The following is a 20,000-nucleotide window of genomic DNA, read 5'->3' on the forward strand; positions in this document are numbered from 1 at the left end:
AATACACCACTCTTACACCACTATTCTGAAATCATCAGGAGGTGAGCTTTATAACAACATGTACCTGCTTGACTAAATAATGGAGATAACATTGTTCTTGTTCTGTTGTATTTTTAATTATAGCTACTCAAGGTGTGTCAATTTAAAGTCAAAGTACTGAGCGTTGTGTTATCAAAATGAGATTTTTACAACCACAGGTCTAGTCCTCTTGAAACAGTGTTTTGTGCGTGCGTGTGTGTGTGTGTGTGTGTGTGTGTGTGTGTGTGTGTGTGTGTGTGTGTGTGTGTGTGTGTGTGTGTGTGTGTGTGTGTGTGTGTGTGTGTGTGTCTTTCAATCGTTATGGAAATCACCAACGGCACAGTGAGATACAGCGTGTAGTTATTACACAGACCGTTGGGAAGTTGCTGATTTATCAGAAAGATTAGATAGCTTAGGAACATGTTGTCTATACAGACTACATTAAAGACTTGTGCATGTTCATGTGTGTGTGTGTGTGTGTGTGTGTGTGTGTGTGTGTGTGTGTGTGTGTGTGTGTGTGTGTGTGTGTGTGTGTGTGTGTGTGTGTGTGTGTGTGTGTGTGTGTGTGTGTGTGTGTGTGTGTGTGTGTGTGTGTGTGTGTGTGTGTGTGTGTGTGTGTGTACTTGTGTGTTGACTGACAGAGCGGGCCAGACATTAGGTAATCCCTTCCTTCTGATAGATAGATAGATAGATAGAATCGGAGGATGAAACCCTCTTTATTTGTCACATGCATGCACACAGCAGAGCACACCTCCTGATACCTCCCCTTTCCATTCCTTTATTTTTAACTCGTCATCTGCTTAGTCAGGACTCGTTCAACAGGTAAGACAGGTATATACAAAGTATTCTCACCCTCTCTTCGTTTTTATTTTCCTCTATCCCTCACTCCCTTTATTCCCTTATATGGACAGATGTTGACAGGGTAAAGGATGTGATACCAAGGGCAGAAAAACAGGAAAAAAACCAATAATGACTTAAAAAACAAAAATGGCAACTCCAAAGTTAGATTACAAGTGCTTTCTGACTTCTGTGCAAACAACAGAGATACAATGAATTCAAGTTGTATTTAGTTGCTTACAGACATTGAAAGCTCCTTGAGTCTTTGTTCCGTCTTAAACTGAGTTTTTCTAGTGTCAATTCTACAACTATTTCAACACTTTTGAATGCAGCACCAATATATGGTCCAATAGTTATGCATCAACACCATAATCTGGATTGGCTCCTAAATGTAATGGGTTCTCCCTTGGCCCATGGAACAATCTCCTACTAAAGGTCTCCTATTAAGCTATATTTGAACAATATATTGTAGGACAATATCTATACAAAACATTCTGTGAAATATTTTGCTAACAGATCTCCCATTGTAGCATACCTGATCCCCTTCTATTTCAGCCCTGTTCCTGAAGTGCTGATTCTGTGACTGGCTGGCTGGAAGAGGGAAGTTGCTAACGGAGAAACTCATTTAAACACTGCCGTGATTAAACCCCATGATATGTTCCAAACCACATCCTGCATTATTTCTGAAACACTTCTCAGTGTTTACCACTAGAACAGAGACATTATATTTATTATGTATACATCAACTCTAAGTCCCTCCTGCAGACATCCTGCTGAACACACAGACACACAGGTGCTGCAGAGGGGATTCAGCTCGCGACTGTATATGGGGGATGATAGGTTGGGACGTGTCACGTGGGCGGGACGTTGTCAGGAGTTCAATGTAAAGCCAGCCCACATTTCGGTTCTGACATCATAACCGAAGCAAATCTGGATCAGATCGTTTGTGCCCCCGTTTTTAGAGATGTGGGTAAGGAGGGAAAGAGACAGGGTTGTATTTTCTGACATTTTGTGAGTGTCCTTACACACCGGGGACACATATTTATGTATAAAAGACATCAAAAAGTGCATTTTGCATAATAGGGGACCTTTAAGTTTCATAAAAAGCGAACCAGTGGTTTTTCCATAATGCACAATGTGGTGGGAAAAGATTTATAGACCAGCATAAAAAGCAAGAAAAGGAAGATGAAAAAAGACAAGAAAGTCTAGTCGGTCAGCAATCTTGCAACAACCTGCAGATAAGTCCCTCTCCATACAATGACGGGGAGCTGACAGCGAGCTTAGTGCCACTGGTGTAGACACTCAAGCTGTACAAAGTCAACAACCCAATGTGCAGACGCCACCACTCTGTCTTGACACAGGTCCAAATATAGCTACTTCTGTTTTGACTGTACCGTGTTCCACCGGTCAAAATCACATAAAACCTTTCAGAGGTTAAAGCTACTTTCAGGAGACAAAGATGTCGTTACCTCAGGGGATCTGTGGGAACAATACGAGTCTGATGCAAATTAAGGCCATTCTAAGCAGGGGAAAGTCATAAACAGAGTCAGAGAAAAAAAAAACAAGACAAGAAAAAGGGCAAAGGATTTAGAAGGAGACAGAGGGAAAAGGACTGGACAACCTGACACTGCTGAGCAAGCATTCTCCTCTTGACTCCATCTCCATCACTCCCTTCATCCGTTTCTCCTCCAGCTTGCAGTGGAATGCAGCTGTGTTACTATGATGTGTGTGAGTGTGTTGTAAAGCTTATTTGCATAGAATGAACTGCAACTACAACCTGACACGTCTCGTTCTTATCTCTCCACGTGTTCCCCTGCAATAAAAACATCAGATTTGTACCTAGTAGCTTTAATTAAAAAATGATTGCACATACTTAGAACACATTACAAGTCACTATGTGTGTGGGTGTTTATTTATGTGTTTGCTATAATTACTGATCCAAGTTTACGGCATGTCTTTCCAGCTCTTCGCCAAAGAAAACAGTTCCCATTTCATATAAAGCAAACAAACGCCGGGTCAAAGCCGCAGGTTCACGTCTGGCTTTTCTTAAGCAAGCAGATCTCCAAAATAACACAAAAAAAAAGATAACAAGCAGCAGGAATTATAGAGCTGGATGTGAAATGCTCTGCTCTCAGAGTCCCACATTATGCGAAACAGTTTGGGGAAATAAGTAGCAGAAGCATTCTAGAAAACAAGCGCTTTCATGATCTAGATTATATTCAGCGATTAATGAGAAGTATTTCTATTTTTATTCATCTTGCAGTCATACAAGCAGAAGTATAAAGGATATTTTTAAACAATACCTTAGTTATATGTGAAATAGCAATGAATATATTAGGGTTAGACCATATTATGCACATTCAGACGGAAGTGGAACACCTTTATTTTCACTCAACAATCAGGTTTAAGACCAGTTTTAGACTTTTAAAGGCCTATATTTATAACAATTCAATTTGAGAGTTTTTAAGGATTGCAGAAACACTCATATACTTTTCCTGGAGCCCAATGTATTGGTTGGAAAAAGGAAGCAAATAGTATTACAAGACTTGGAGGGCAACAGCGCCAATAACTAAATATGAATTGTTATTGTCAAGACCTTAATATCCCTCTCTTCCTGAATTGGAAATGTAAAACGTATACCAAAATTATTCCTTAAAAAGGGCTTTTTTAACCTCATTTGTTTTTGTAAACAGTTATCCTCCTGCCTCTATTTATCATAGCAGGAAGTGTAAATGGATCTGAAATCCGAATTCTGAAAAATCTGAAAAAACAAATAAGCCCTAAATAACTGCCCAGGGTTCACATGACAACTGTTTGAGCAATTTAGTTGATTGATAAAAACAGGATGTTTTTGTTTTCAAATGAATTAGCAAATAAACTTTGGAAATGAGGACGTGTGTGATAGGCAAGCACAACAGTGTTAAAAATGCTTATGTGTGTGTGTATCACAGACTGAGATGAATGTGAGTGTACGTGTGTTTGTTAAAGCAACAGGGTAAGGTTGATGTATAATGCAGCATGGGTCCAGTTTCCTAAGTCCTCACTAAGTTTCCATAAACATCCAAGGCCGTTGTCTTTTAGGTCAGCTAGCTTTAACACACACACACACACACACACACACACACACACACACACACACACACACACACACACACACACACACACACACACACACACACACACACACACACACACACACAGAGTACATCACTCGCTTAGTGTATCTGATGTTTAAGCAAGTGTTCTAGCGGTACGAGCAGCAGAAGAAGTCACAAAATAGGGAGGCGGACAAAAAAGGAATGAATTAGTACAAGAATAATTAACAGAAGTAGTAAGTTGTTCCTTTCTACTTCTCTCTACCCCTCTACTCCAAGCCGGGCTCAAATCAGCCTCACAGTTTCTCACAAACACCCACCACAGCGCTAAATTCCAAGGAGTTTGACACAACAGGCTTCACCTCTCATTCACAAATTCTAAAAGTCCACAAAAACAACGCTCTGCACACGCAGACACACAAGAAATTAAGTCAAAAGCACATACCCGTGTTTGTCTTTGTCAATATCCGGCTCTGTGAAAACCCCGAGTAGCACTTCTGTCTCGGCCTGCTCACAGCAGGAGCTATAATTAGACAGAGAGCTCCACTCCCCTCCAGTCATCTTTTTACTGTCGGCCACATCCTCTTTTCTTTAACTCCTTCTCTTTCTTCTTCTTCCAGCCTCTTTCTAGCTCTGTGTCTATTTGTTGACCCTGACCCGACACGGAGCTGTTCATTTCGTAATTTCATTTAGTTGAAGCACCTTGTCAATGAAGGTATCTGCTGACTGCACACAGAAAACCGCTCAAATTGAAGACAATGAGAGCTAAATTAAGAACAATGCAGGCGAATGAAATAACACAAACCTCTACACTTCCCAGCACTATAAGAAGCTTTATCTTCCCTAATGTTACAAATCCTACACACTCTGCCCAGTGATGACCCTCAGCCTTTTCCAGTGCAGGATCTTTACCATCCATCCCATAAACAACAGGGATCATAACCATGGTAACAGGGGTGGACAGGCTTGCAGGAAGTTGAGTCTATAAAAACACAACAATGAGAGAACCAGGGTGGCTTCCTGTTTAAGAGCCGAGTTTAGACTCTCATTTCCTCCCCCTGCCTCCCCCTGCTGCTGTTGTGACGCTGCTGCCGCAGTGCCCTTGAGCCCCAGGGCAGTAAAGTTCCCCCACTGGACTACACGCTCAGATGGTCAAACCAAAACAACTACAGCTTCTATTGCTCACACATTCCCAAATCACTGCTCCTCTCAATGTATGGCTTTGGGGAACAGCTGAGGGCTCGACATCCATTAACACGTCAGATTAATGACTAACACTGGGGCCCTGAAGGCAACACACTGATGCGCTGAACAAACAAACAGGCTTTACAGGGACATGGAAAACTACTGAGTAAACTATTGATAATCCAGGTAAATTGTGTCTCATCTGTTCTGATTGTTTGTGCGACTCAATGGGCGTAAATAAATACTTGACATCAAATAAGTTTCGAAAATAGATACAGTAGAACTTTTGCAATACTTGCTGATCAAAAGCTGAGAACATAGAGGCTCATGATAACCTCATTTAACGGCTCTGTTGATACTGTTTCGAAAGGAATAACATATCATTTAGAAAAAAAGCTTATTGGCTGTTTTGGTATTCGTTTGATGAGAATTAATGTTATAAAAAATAATAATCAGAATATGTATCGGTCCTAAAGTTCATGCTGGCAATTGAAAAGAATGTGGACTTCGTTACAAAAAATGGGTTTCTATAGAGCGTTTAGCCCATTATTATAGTTATAACCTCCTTTTTTTACGTTTTATTTCAAATATGTGCAAAAAACATTCTAATTGTATTCTTGTATAAATAACACATTTTAAATGATTGTTAACTGGAATACAGTCCCCTGCTACCAGCCAAGTAAAGGTGTAATGTTACAGCCATGTTGTATTTCTCTTTTATTAAACCATTTTAATTGTGATGGCCTCAATGTTAACACTTCTAAAAATCGTACATAAAAAAGTACATTAGAAACACCCTCATGTCTGTACGCTAAGTGAGAATCAGAAACAGTTTATTGCCAATTGATATTTTCACCTACGAGCGATTTGCTTCAAATATGCTGCTATAGCATACACCCCTACGAACTCTTGTAGACTTCACTAACCGAGCTAAGCTCAGCTAAGCTATGTATTGCTCAAACTATTGCTTTATATGTGCCGTGACATAACAACTTCAATAGAGTTTTGTTTATAAAGCTGCGTGCAGACACACATTATGTCTATGGTCTGTTAGAATTCTCCAGCATGGGTCATTTCAGCTGACTCTGACTGATTTGCAACTCTACAGTATTCATAGTTGAGTTTTGGGGAAGTGTGGTGGTGTGATGTTCCTGCAGCGACCAGCAGTCAATCAAACTGGTTGCACCAACGTGATACCTCTCTCCCAGGATTTCCTGTTGGCGGCATTTAAGTCTCTGTAGGTAGGTGGTGCTCTGAGTGTATTTTTCTGTTTAATCATATAGGGTGTAGCAGCTCATGATAACACACAGGTTTCCACTATTTTTTAAAATCAATCAATTCCCTTCTTCTGGAAATTCATAGCTTAACTTAATGTGGTTTGCAACAATTAGTCATGAAGGCATAAACGCATGTATCAGTATAGAAAACACGACTCTAACAGCATAAGTAATGGTGCACTAACTAAAAAATTCTACAGAGTTGCTAAATCCGCCTTGCACAACACAGGATCTCTATGAATAGTGTGTGACTGACAGTTAGGATCACATGCTCGTTACTCTGGGAGCTCTCTGTGATCAGACCTCAATACTTTCAGGACTCCATTGTGTGTGTAACATGCAGAGCCAAAACACATCAGTCATTCTAAACTCAAATATGTATTGACTTAAATCATGTATGCATCATCTAAGACATTCAATTCATTTTGTTAAAGGGAAAGCAAAGTGTTTTTTGTACTCTGTGTGTGAAAACCAGTCGTACTTCCTGTCATAACACCTTTCTTTGTATCAGTTCAAATAAATGTCTTTCAATCCGCTTTATTGCATGAAATAACTCAGGTATCTAAAATGATTTTCACATAAAGACAAGAAGAATATATCATTAGTGTTCCCACTTCTAAATATGCATCTTGGTCTCTCTCTTTCTTTCTTTGCCATTCTTGTTTTCACTCTCCCGCTGACCCTCACTCATGCCGTCTTCAAACTATGCCTCTCACTTACTCTCTTTCCCCCTCTCTCATTCTGAGGAATCCACAGCTGTCACTCCCATTCAAAACCTCTCCTCTGCCCCTAGCAGCTGGCCAGACTGTGGTGTGTGTGTGTGTGAGAGTGTGTCGGCATGACTGCCTACAGCTGTCACCAAACTATGTCTATATTTATGGTGTTGCTCCGTTGGTGCATACTTGAGTGTGTTCAAGTGTAAATGGTAGTGTGCGTGGCTGTCGACAACTTTAAGATCCAGTCTCTGCTGTGTGTATGTGTATGTGTGTGTGTATGTGTGTATAACAAGGGTAGCGAGATGTAGATGACCCTCTGAAGTGGGAACATTTAGCTGGTGTTCACATCTCGGAGGGTTAAGTGAGGACACCTAAATCCTCTAGGTGCGTCTTGTTGGTTTCCCTTTATGTAAGCCTTCCTCAAAACAAGGATGATTTTATGTTCTCCTCTTTTACAGACTGGAACATCCACGCTAAGATACTCCCTAATGATCTGTCATGTTATGAACTGGAGTACTTTGTGTTCTTCTCCCCGTACTGACATGTCGACATTTTTGCAGAAACGGGTGTTAATGTTTCGGGAAAGTAGGATGTATTTATGGCCAAGTAAATAAAACAGATTGATGAGTTAATCCTTCATGACTCAACAAATAACTTTTAACGAGCAACGTAATCACAATTTAATGCCCTATCAGCACTGTTACTCTATAGTGATTTTTACAGTCTGCAAAAAACTCAACTTTACCACCCATTTTGGTGCAGGGAAAAGCAGCAGGACATTGTAAATGAGAGAAAGCCAATACATAAGCCATATTGTATCATCTACAATGAAATGTACTTATTTTAATGCTTGAATTTCAGATTTTGCACAAACAGTTCTTCATTTTAAGAGGCCAGAAATGACCAAGAATTAGCGTGTTGTTGAAATGTTAGGAATACACAATAAAAATAGAAGACTCAGAAATGTTAACTTTTTGGTGTCTTATCAAATTCAAGTAGAGCTTTTGTTTAGGGTCATGCTACACATCTGGACAACATTAATGTTTGACTCAAAGTGATCACAGGAAACGAGGTTACAAAAAAAGCAGGCTTCTATATTTGGCTGCCTCTTGGTCCTCTCAGAGAGATTTATGAACGTGGTGCGAGCTTGTTAAAGAGGAATCCTAGCAAGCTATTGCATCCTGCTCTGCTTCAAATAAACAGGTGCCTTAGGTCTGCATGCCATTGATAAAGCTATTTACATAACTCACACACAGGTCACAAGCACACACAATGCACACACACACATTCACATTCCTCGTTTGTCTGTCATCTTTAGCTCAACCTGCTGTTGCAATTGGCTTGAAGATGGATGTTTAGAAGCACTCCCTCATCACACACACAGGTAATAAGGGAATGTCTGTCAGAGGAGACACCAGGTGTACTATGCAGCTTGACAAATGACAGACAATGCTCCTCCTGCGTGGACTACAAAGACAAAATCCCCACTCAGTCACTTCTCTGCACTCTGGTGGTACTCAAGTCAACAAAGATATCTCAATTATCAGTTCTAAACATTCCTCATGTTGGTTCTAGTGTGTGAGACTAAACAGAAGAAGTGGTTGAGCCTTGAAGGTAGCATAACCACACAGAAGAGAAATGAACCCCATGTCTGATTGACAAGTGATCTATTGGATTGGTTACAAACAGAAGAGGCTGCATGGCATTCATTGTTTGGTCTGTGGACACTTCAGATGTGTCAAAAAGGAGGCAGTGTTCTGTGTCTGAAGTGGTCTGCAAAGCCTCTTTCACACATGCATCTCTGAAAACATCTGAACCTTTTTCAGAGATGTGAGAGTGCAAATGTCCTAAGCTTTCTGGCCGGATATTAAACTGATATTACCCTGCAAGCTCTCTAGTACACAGTCTGTGAAACGTCCGTGTGGGACCACATTGTCCGGAAAATTCCTGGTGAGCAAACAGCCGATTTACATTGCTTCTAGGCTTCGTAGAACTAGAGGAAAACAAAAACCTGTGAGAGAAGAGGATGGGTTATTTACACACCAGTAAGAGTATCTGATTGATGATATATCGGACTAGGATACTTCTGTCTGTAAGACACCAATGCTGCAGATAAATTCAAAGCACCACAAGAGATACCAAACATGTCGACTAAACTTTACCACTTTTTTTACTTTAACCAAATTCCACTTTTTCCCATAACATAAGCATGTTGTTCCATGTGAAGATAGAAACCGTGTCTTTCTGTGTGCATGCAACAAGCAGGAAATTGACAGCAAGAAAATCTTTTCATGAGAATTATGAGAAACATTGTATGATGACTCATGCACCACACCTCGCCTCAACCCAACAGAGCATTTACATTACGTCTCCAATATTTTCCACATTACACAGATGGTGTGCAACATATAAATACACTTGCTTAAAATGTTGGTGCTTAGTCAAACTCCCGAGGCAACTTTTTTTGTTTCTATCAGATCTCAAAACATATTTAAAATCAGTGCAGGATCGCATTTGACCTGAAAGTGAAAACATGCAAGCAATTGTACAGACCTGTCCATTCTCCTTTTCTCAAACACACACACTTCTGCTCTTAGCATCAAACACATTCTCCACATTTCCGAACACAGATAAAGCCACTCAACGCAAAAGCAGCTCACTAAAACGGGATGCCCCCCCCCATTTATCTTTTATAACACACACAGGATACTCACACTGATAGTTGGAAACACAATGTTTAATCAGGCAGAAATATACCACACATCTCTTCAGTGTTCATTGCTTAAGCTCTTCACAAATATTTTTGCAAAGCTGAAAGGGAAATGATTTCCAAAGAGATGAATGATCTCACTGGTTATCAGTGGTGAAAACAGTGAATCGGGAAAACAGTGGTGACTTGGTGACTGACACACTGATAGCCTGTGTGAGTGGAGGAGAGATTGGTAGCTACAAAGACCACAATCAGCAGCAAAGGCCTTTCTAGATAAGAACCAGAGCAGCTAGGTCTAGATTTGCCAAGCACAAGCTCATATTAAAACAAGTTGAACACATATAGCTCTGGAAGAAATTGAGAGACCATTCCAAATGTTTCTTAAATCTTTATCTCTACATGTATGGCAGCCATTCCAGTGTCTGTTGAATTCCAACACAGAGTAATGTTGTCAGTAGTTTATAGAATACAATACAAACATATTTTAACTCAGAGACATGTCTATAAATAATACAACAAGTGAATTGATAATGCTGAAGTGGTCTCTTAATTTTTTCCGCGGCTGTATAGTGTGCTATGAAACAAAAGACAAGTTCCCAATTTCAGTTCAATAAACTGGTTTCAAATATTAAAAAAAAGAGAATTTAATAAATGCAAAAGAAAAACCACTAAGAGTAAAGACATGCATATTCACTTTGCCGCTAATAAACCTAAAAACAAGGGGCAAGAAAATCCAATAACTTATTATAAGTCGCTGGAGAGTATGACCATATCACGTGCAGATTTTGTTTATAGTGACAACGAAAAAACAATGTCGGTTCCTCTATCTCAAAACATCAATGAACTCAAGTGTTGGTGTAGGATTCATTAACATGGGTCTCTTATCTGCCTCCGTTACTTCCTGCTGTTATTTTAACCTACATTTCATCTATCTGAACATACACACTGGGAATCTATCTCTGTACTCTTTCTGCCTTCTTTTCCAACGTTCTTATTTATCATGTTATTTTTCATTCCTTGGTAAAAGTTAACGTGTTCCAGGAAGGAAGCTTCATGAATATGCACAGTCACACTCGGCTGTCTGCACGGACAACAAAGGCAGAAGACATTAACATTCCTGCACATGCTCTGCACTCTGGTCAGGGGTGAACACACACACACACACACACACACACACACACACACACACACACACACACACACACACACACACACACACACACACACACACACACACACAGACATACACACACACACACACACACAGACACACACACACAGAGAGACACAGACAAAAAGATGTGAACGGTTTGAGCCTTTAGAAAGGCTTAAAGTTGCTGGAAAATCAATAGTTACCTCGCCAAGGAGGATATGTTTTTGGCTCGGTGATTCTATTTGTCTGTCCGTCAGCGGAAAAGCTACTGGCCCGATGTTCATGAATCTTAGTAGAAGGATGTAGCACGGGCCAAGGAAAAACATATCAATTTTGGAGAACATCAGAAATTGAAGGCTGATTAACGACTTGTGTTTTGCTTTCATCAATGCACAATAGGGTAACTTGGACACATATATCAAGTGGTTAAATAAAGCACAACACGTCTTCTTTTTATTGTCCTTGTTGTCTCCACTTTAAGCTGCCATGCTCATGATCACAGAGACATTTTAAGAACTATTTCCCAACTTGGGGAATGTGACGATGTACAGAGGGTGTGAATGCACCATTGGCTTGTGGTGGTCTGTGCTAGAGTGCTATCTAGTTTTGATTTGAGTTGAAACACTTGTTGCTTGGACAAATCAAGTAGTTTTCTATCTACCTCTTCTTCACAAAATGTTGATGGCAAATTGCATGTCAGAAATAGCTTACAGTAACAGAAATATCACCTACCCAGACTACACAACTACCATAACTCTGCACATGAGTGTTAATGGCCTGGGACGGCGTTCACTCTGTTTCCATCTTCAATGAGTCGTTACTCGTGACATAACTCTGAGAAATATCTTGGTATTATGAGGTTTTCTAAGAATTTTCCATTTCTGTGAAGTCCCGGTAAAGATAAAAGTTGTTCACAAAGCATTTCAGCCCTTAAGAACTTTTAAGAGGATTAGTAGTTCCTTAAGCAGAAGTAGCAAAAGGTTTCTTCTCTGGCTCATGGTAAATGAACACTATCTTATATATAGAGCCGCAGAAAAAATTAAGAGACCACTTCAGCATTATCATTTTCTCCTTTTATCATTTATAGGTATGTCTTTGAGTTAAATGATTTTTTAGAATTATTATTGTATTCTATAAATACTGTTGTTTTCTGTGTTGGAATTAGACAGACACTGCCATACATGTAGAGATAAAGATTTAAGAAACGTTTGGAGTGGTCTCTCAATGTTTTACTATCTATCTACAAATATAACACAGAGCATGTTTTAGCAGTTTGGGGCAGCTGTTAAGTAAATGTTTTAAATTAGGGGCAATGCATTCAACCCCTGCTTTTCATTTCCTGATCGCCTTCATTTTTCTATTCAATGCCTTTGCAGTGCAAGAACACGGTAAACACATCGAGTTGACAAACTTCAAATAAGAGTTGCAAAGTGGTCAATCGATATCCGTTTTTCTGATTACTTAATCGGATCACTTGACAGAAATGACAATGATCTGAACAGAAAACAGTAGCATTAGTGTGGTTCATTTAAAATGGTATTGTTTGGTCATTTACAGTACTTGTTTTAAGCTGATGATAGTATTCTGTTTGACACTGAGCTCATGTTTTCTAAATGTGCCATACATTAGTTAGAAATGTTCAGAAGAACAGCAAACATGCACGCTCACAAATCACTGCATGCATATCATTGTGCATCTGTGACGCTTCCTCCTCGTGATATTGAACATATTCCACACTTTTTCACAGTTTACTACTACCTAATATTTCACTCTTTCTGCAGTAGGGCTGTCTGTTTTCTGCAAAGTGGTGTACACAAACCAACAGAGAAAAACACAGGCAGACAATAAATAATTAAATAAACATAGCTTGAATCTGTAAACATCACTGGAGACAATAATGTAGAGGCAGGATTCCGTCGAGACAAGACGGGATCCTATTGCCTGTGTGCTAACGACAAGCTATCTGATCCGAGGTCAGTGTCAGTAACCCCAGCGCTCTGGAGTGAATGTGAGCCGCACATTACTCTCAGCGAGGTGTCTGGTTGGAAAGCTAGACTGATATATAGGGCAGGCCTTTAATCAGATATCATGGTGTCAATTCAAGCATTCAAGCATGCATAATACCGAATGAGCATTCCTGAAAGCTTTATGTTTTAAATAGACAATCAAAGCTTCTTTACATTATTTTAATTGAATTAGGCACCCAAATGTCACTGAATGATCAAATTCTGGTCAGAATGTCTTGATGAGCTACTCAACATTACAGGCTCACATGGTGTAGTAGAATTAAGCTTTCCAAAAAGTCTGATTGAAAACAGTGTGTGTATAACCTGAGATACTACATAAAACTACATTTGGAAGGGTTAAAAGAGAATCACTGCAGACTCAAAATGCTTTTTTAATCCATGCAGGTTTCTAAAACATTTTCAAAACTTTTCGAGGATCGATTATCAAAATGTCCATGAAATTCGCATCATATAACAGAACTGCATGATGTATTGTATTTGAAATCCTTACTGTATAAAACGTATCCTGCAAACTTCTACAATTTAGTACAGTTAGTTATGTTCATATTTTAAATACTGTAAACTATAAGCAGATTTATTTTTATATTACCGTCTTGTAAAATAGAGCCGGTTATATTATCAGTGTACACTTATTGTGTTGGATTATAAACAAATGTTGCATGCAAATCTGAAAAGCAATGCATCAACGTAAGTGTACATAAAACATGCTATTTAATATTAACTGTATGTAATAATCACCTGCTCTACATTCTTTAACATCTCAGATTCAAACTCCAGGCGAGATTACTGTAACAATTATTTCTATTAAACAAGATTCCATAACTATTGTTGGCCTGAAATATGAGTTTTAAATTCAATGACCCGTCCAAGTTGACCATGACCGTGGGAACCCTTGTCCAAGGTTTCTGGTGTGGAGCACTGAATGAAAATTAAAGCCCTCCCCCCTCAAATGCCACAGGAATAAATCCTTAGGAAAACTGGATTAAGTGTGTGTACGTGACGGTGCTGTGTGTATGAGAAAGACCCAGAGAGAGAGTTGGATGCAGACTGCGGCTGGAGGCCAACAGCACACCAATTACCCAGCTGACCACAGCAAGGAGCCTGTAGCTCAAAGGTTAACGCAACATAAATTGATTTGACACACTACTAAAATGTTAAGGACAATGTTACCTCAGGCCACACCGCATACACTCACACACAAGCCTCTGTGTCCCAGTTATACGTGCAGAGAGACAGAAAAAGACACTCAATAAACAGCCATGAAAAGAACACACACACACACACACACACACACACACACACACACACACACACACACACACACACACACACACACACACACACACACACACACACACACACAGTGCCGTGGGCCCCCTTAGAGAGCATTATATTACATTACCCCCGACATATCAAGTGATTTCATGCACCTAGAGGCAGGACAATCGAGCCATTTGTTCAGCGAGTCAAAAATAGCCACCTCCTTCCCTGCCGTCTACTATTACTACCATTACTACCACAACTACAGCACAGTTTGCGTCCGCACTGGCTTTAGGGGGTCCCCTAGTTCAAAAAGATCACAATATTTCTTCAGAGGTTATTATGGTTGGTGATCAGTACAAATAGGTGAATTTTCCGCAGCTGGAATTTAATGACTTTTGGAACAAAAACACCACTCACACAAGGAATTTAATACGGAGCGTAATTTAGTGTTGGATAAACAGTGTAGTAGCTGCAGCAGCATAACCATTCCTGTATGATTTTCAGTGATATATAACAGCAGCGCTCAATAAATAGGCTGAACTGTTGATTAAATTAGGTCAGGTTACTGCGACTTATAAAAGCAGTGAGGAAGAGAAGTGGCAGGATAAAGAAAAAAACATTAAACCAGAGCAAAGGCTTAACAGGAATTTTGTGGAATAAAGGTTTTTCACAAACTCAAATTTTTCGTCAAATCTGCACAGTACTGACATATAAGAAAAGAAAAAAATATGTAAAATGCTGAAACAATTCGTCAATTAATGTTTGAATTAATGAACTTACATTTTGACTATTTAAATAATCAATAGTTGTCTGGTTTCTGGTTGATATTCAAAGTAAAACAAAATGTTCCCATCATTTCCACTTCATGTTCTGTAACTAACCCTTCCTCAGATCTCACATTTAACATGAATCAGTGACAAAGAAAACAAAGTGCCTGAGTCAGCTGACCCAAGTGGTTGGAAAGCAGGACCAGGCAGAGGATATGTGATATTGTTATCTGGCCCTACAGTTTCTCCCTACTTAAGTGAGCCGGACAGGTACTGTTAGTGTGCACACTTCCTGAAAAAACATGTGTTGGAGTCTTTTTTTGGGAAGAGCTTTGCGGTTGCTGCAAATCCTGGTGGCCTGCAGGACTATTATAGCAGTCTGGGTAGTTTAAAGGGCTGTTTGAGCTGTATAAGCTTTTAAAAAACACATCTGGCCCAGACTGCTGCCACCTTAGACTGATAACCAGTCTCCAACTTCAGAGACGGCTGCGCCCGGCACTAGTAAAGAAAGACTTTCATGTGAGGTTGTATGGAGTAAGGAGAGATAGATTAGAGATGAACACAAAAGGAGAAAGAGCCAGTGTCAGTTGCTCTGTGTGGACAACACACGTGTAACCAGACTCTACAGCCACGGCCATGACCTCACCAGGTTTTTCCGCACACACACACACACACACACACACACACACACACACACACACACACACACACACACACACACACACACACACACACACACACACACACACACACACACACACACACACACACACACACACACACAATGTAGCGGGCCTTGGTTAGCATACAGTCAGCGGAGCCTGGCACAGCGAGAGCCGACTCCCATTCAGAGAGTCATGCATTGTAATCCTACACAGTGTGATCACACAGTGGAGAATGCTAATCTAAACTAAAAAGGCAGGAGACAAAGAAACAGCCGGGTGACTTGTTCCCGATGGGTGGAGCAGCGGATTAAATACATTTTGATCTCAGGTGGAAAAAAAAAACCTTCTGGAGTTTTTTCCATGTGAGTCAATGCTAAGCAAGCTGAGTCGCAGTGATGTTTCTGAAGAAAGAGCTCAAAAAATAAGTTGATCTAGAGAAAACTGTTTGAAAACAATTATGATGATCAATTAATCTTTTAAATGCAAAAGTGGCAGAAAATGTCCTTTTCAGCTGCTAAAATATAACTTTTCTCAGCTTTCCTTTGTTTTCTATCATGTTAAAGTGATGGAATTTGACTGAAGAAAAAAGTGTTTTAAGAAATTAACTTGGACTTTGAGACATTTTTCACTATTTTCTAACATTTAATATACGAAACAATTCATCTGTTAGTGGAGAGAAAAAAATGGCAGATTCATTTAGAAGGAAATTAACCAAGTGTTGCAGTTGTATAATGTGTTTATATATGGGGAAAGCAGAATGGAGAGAAGTTTGCCATAAAGATATACAGTATAACTGCTGCCGTTGCAATGGGAATTGAAGGTTATTACAAAGAAAGACATTCCCAATGCCCAATGTAGTTTCATAATAAGTTTAAATGTTCGATTTTCTATAAAGCAGGATGAGATAAGTGTTTAAGGGTTACCTAAGGTTCTTTACATCCTGCATCGTACCAGTAATAACCGTGAAAACATTCAAATGAAAACACAGCAATTACATGACAAATGAAAAACACTTGCAACTGGAAATATGTGGGGAAATATTTGCAGGAAATAGGTTTCTATGTTTCCAGATGTTTCATGTTTGTTTCAATTGCACAAGAAGACGTTTTTAAGATTAAATGCCAGGATTTGAAGATAAACCAGACCATAAGGAAGAAATCGGAAAAGTTATTTGGAAGTAAATCCTCCTACTAGATATAAGCATCATTTTCCACAAGACTAATTAGAACTCAGCATTACATTACTTTTTATTAGAACAACTACAACTGGAAGTTTTTTTTTACCCAACTCGCGTAACGATAAATATCTTACGTTGAACATAAATGTATATTCTGACACATAATTAGCCACACTTCTGCATGACCCACAGCATTTCTAAACCCACACGTAAAGAAACACAGCGGGCCGAGTGTGTCTTTCCAACTAGGCCAACACCTGCTCTGCACTTTACTGCACTTCTTCTGAGAATTAAACAGCTTAGATCATTCTCACTGGAAAAACTTCTGTCACCCAGGCTGTGTAATGTGTGTGTATGCTGTAAAAAAAATGTTGTAAAGAGGACAAGATGTAGTCCTGAGGGGTTGACTGCAGACTAGCAGCATTTTTCCATACGAATGCTTCAGAGCTGCCGGCGCTGGCCAAACTTTAACAAGTCAAATATTAACAACCTGCAACACAACTACTCATTTAGTTACAGTTGGTATTTTGTTTGTTATCTTTAGAGCTTTAAAGTCCTACCTGTCACTGCAAGAAATATGTTCTTCTGTATGTCTTCTGTTATGATGTTCCTGGAGGTGCTGATTCCATCTGTGGAGACAAAAATAAAAGAGTGAAATGCTGCAGAAATAAACAACATAACACTTGATGAATAAAACAAGCAAACGTGGTAGCTCTGAGCTACAAAATAATGCTGTTGCATATCTAAAACTCTAATTTTCACACCATAAACTATCCCACAGAAGTTGCTGTAATTCTTGCTTGTGGCCAACAGAGGCGGATGACTTGGCCACCTGATGGGTGCGGCTGGGCAAAATTTTGTGATGTAATCCCTAATATTTCACACGGATTTCTATAGAAGGATCAAAAAATGTGTGTGGGAAAGGTGACTGGGCAAGCAGAAATGAACACACACAAAGGAGTCAAAACAAGTAGAAAAGTAGGCAACCAGAGCGTGCGTGCGTGCGTGTGTGTGTGTGTGTGTGTGTGTGTGTGTGTGTGTGTGTGTGTGTGTGTGTGTGTGTGTGTGTGTGTGTGTGTGTGTGTGTGTGTGTGTGTGTGTGTGTGTTGCTGTTGATGAAATATCTGTTCAGCTGCAAAAGATCTAATTGGGGATAAACACCTGGGACAAATGTAAATAATATTGTAACTCATGTATCTTAAGTTATTTTTCATTGGTACAATAAAAGAATGGCAGCGTTGAGGCTCGCACTTAAAGTCATTTCAACAAAACATTATGTGTTTCTGTTTAGGGACCCAACCACAAAATAAGGCTATATGTACAATGACCTACGGGGATTTAATCCAATTTATCAAACTGTTATTGGTTATTTTTTACCCTAATAGAGCGGTGGTAACATTCTGTTTGTTATAAATAGTTTATAGGGACTTTCCCGTAGTTGTAAACCCGCATTTATCATTATAATAACCCTTAAACAACGCTTTTATTACAACACATTAGTTTAAATGTGCAGTGTAGTTCGGGGTTATATTTTAGCAACGCAATCAAACGTGTCACTTCGGTGCGCTCGTGACCAATTTAAACACCTGCGCAGGAACCGGGCATATCTTCATGTAGCAATTCAAAACTCCCATACAAAAACAGCACATTCAACCAGTTACGAGCAAAGAACGAACTCCCAGCTGTTACCACACACATCGTGTTGCCTACCTTGTAAGACGCAACACCTAAAAGCTTCCTAAAAGTCCAAACTCTTGAAAATAATCCAGCTAAACAAGTCCTCGTACATCCGAAAAGAGCTGCAAAAAGCCGACGGGAGGTGATGGTGAGCTCCGCTGGGGTTGTCAGCAGTACAGAGGAGGAGGAAAAGAAAAGATTCTTCTCAGAGGCAAGTTGAAGAAAAGAAAAGTCCGGCCCCTCCGCTCTCCTGCTGACAGAAATAGCAAGCTAGGCGGGACCCACCAAAAATAGCCTTGACTTCACACGGACATTCAGAACTATTGTTTTACCGCAGCGACTCACTCCCATTGGTTGAACTCTGCAGCCAATCACCGCTTGGCTTCATATAACTAGTCTTTAACTTGATTCAATTACAAAAAATGGCCCCTACACTGTGGCTCCATCTGCTGTCAAACCACTCAAAACCACCAACAGCATCACCTTTGGAGGTCCCTGAAAACAATTCTGAGCAAGTTTGGTTTCAATTTTCAAGATGTGCTTAACTTTTGTTTAACTAAGTGTTTAACTTCTCCTTTTGCATACGGCACTCTTGAAGTGCTGATACTTAAGCGTTTTTAGTAGATAACTATTTCCGAAGATTACAAACAGCCTACTGTTTCACTCAGTGTGTTAACTTTTTAAAAGGTGGAAACAGTATCTTTTGGACCAACATGTGGCTCTCCTAAGTGTTATGGAGACACCTCGTAATGTAACATTCCCATGATGTGTCCATTGTATTGGTTCCTGAGCTTGTGATTCTAAATGACATAATACATAAGTATGAAAGTATGCATATTGAATGTAATGTAATGTTACTGTAATGTAGGTTGTGACAAGAAAATCTCTTAATGGAGTCATATGTCTACCAAATGTTTAATGTAACCTTTAAAATAATTGTAATTCTGTTGGGGGCCCCACCTTGAAAACAATGAGGAAAAAATCAAAAATACTTACATTCTATGCACGTCACACATTGAAGGATGCATATATTTTTTCACAAATATTTTCGGAGAGATAATGAGGGTTTTGCAGAAAACCATGTCTCTAATGTCTACAAACATTTAGTCATTTTAATTTCCTGCCAGTGAACATGTTCTGGGGCCTTTGGTTGCCTTTTGCAACTTATTTACCTTTAATATAAAGGTGTATACTTCTATTGAGTAAGATCAACTTGTAATATTTTGATTAACAACCTCACTCTTGAGCAATGTTTTTACGTCGTCAACAACAACAGAAGAAGAAAGCCTGTTGGGAGGGCCTTTGTGAAGAAATGTTTGAAATACCTTCTGTGGGCCCAGTAACAATGTCATATATTGTTGAGCAGATTATACAAACAGCTTTACTCTCTATTGTACTCTTCATTCACTGAAAGGCCTACACTATGCAACCGT

At 39.5% G+C, this 20,000-nt stretch overlaps 1 protein-coding gene across 3 annotated transcripts in view; it reads right to left on the reverse strand.

The window, feature by feature from the left end:
* hdac7a (histone deacetylase 7a) overlaps nt 1-20,000 on the reverse strand; it is a 63,065-nt gene that overhangs the window by 27,719 nt on the left and 15,346 nt on the right. The window contains exons 1-2 of one of the 3 annotated variants that reach the window (XM_063885737.1): nt 18,601-18,838; nt 17,451-17,519 (exon numbers count right to left, since the gene is read on the reverse strand). Coding sequence is in view for 1 of the 3 variants with exons in the window: in XM_063885728.1 (XP_063741798.1) it covers nt 17,451-17,519 (69 nt within the window). In the remaining 2 variants the exon portion in view is untranslated. Of the gene's footprint in view, nt 1-4,395; nt 4,421-17,450; nt 17,520-18,600; nt 18,839-20,000 lie in introns of those variants that run through there. The other 2 variants (XM_063885728.1, XM_063885745.1) reach the window with 2 other exon arrangements.

This window comes from Eleginops maclovinus, chromosome 1 (assembly GCF_036324505.1).
Source record: "Eleginops maclovinus isolate JMC-PN-2008 ecotype Puerto Natales chromosome 1, JC_Emac_rtc_rv5, whole genome shotgun sequence".
Classification (NCBI taxonomy): Eukaryota; Metazoa; Chordata; class Actinopteri; order Perciformes; family Eleginopidae; genus Eleginops; species Eleginops maclovinus.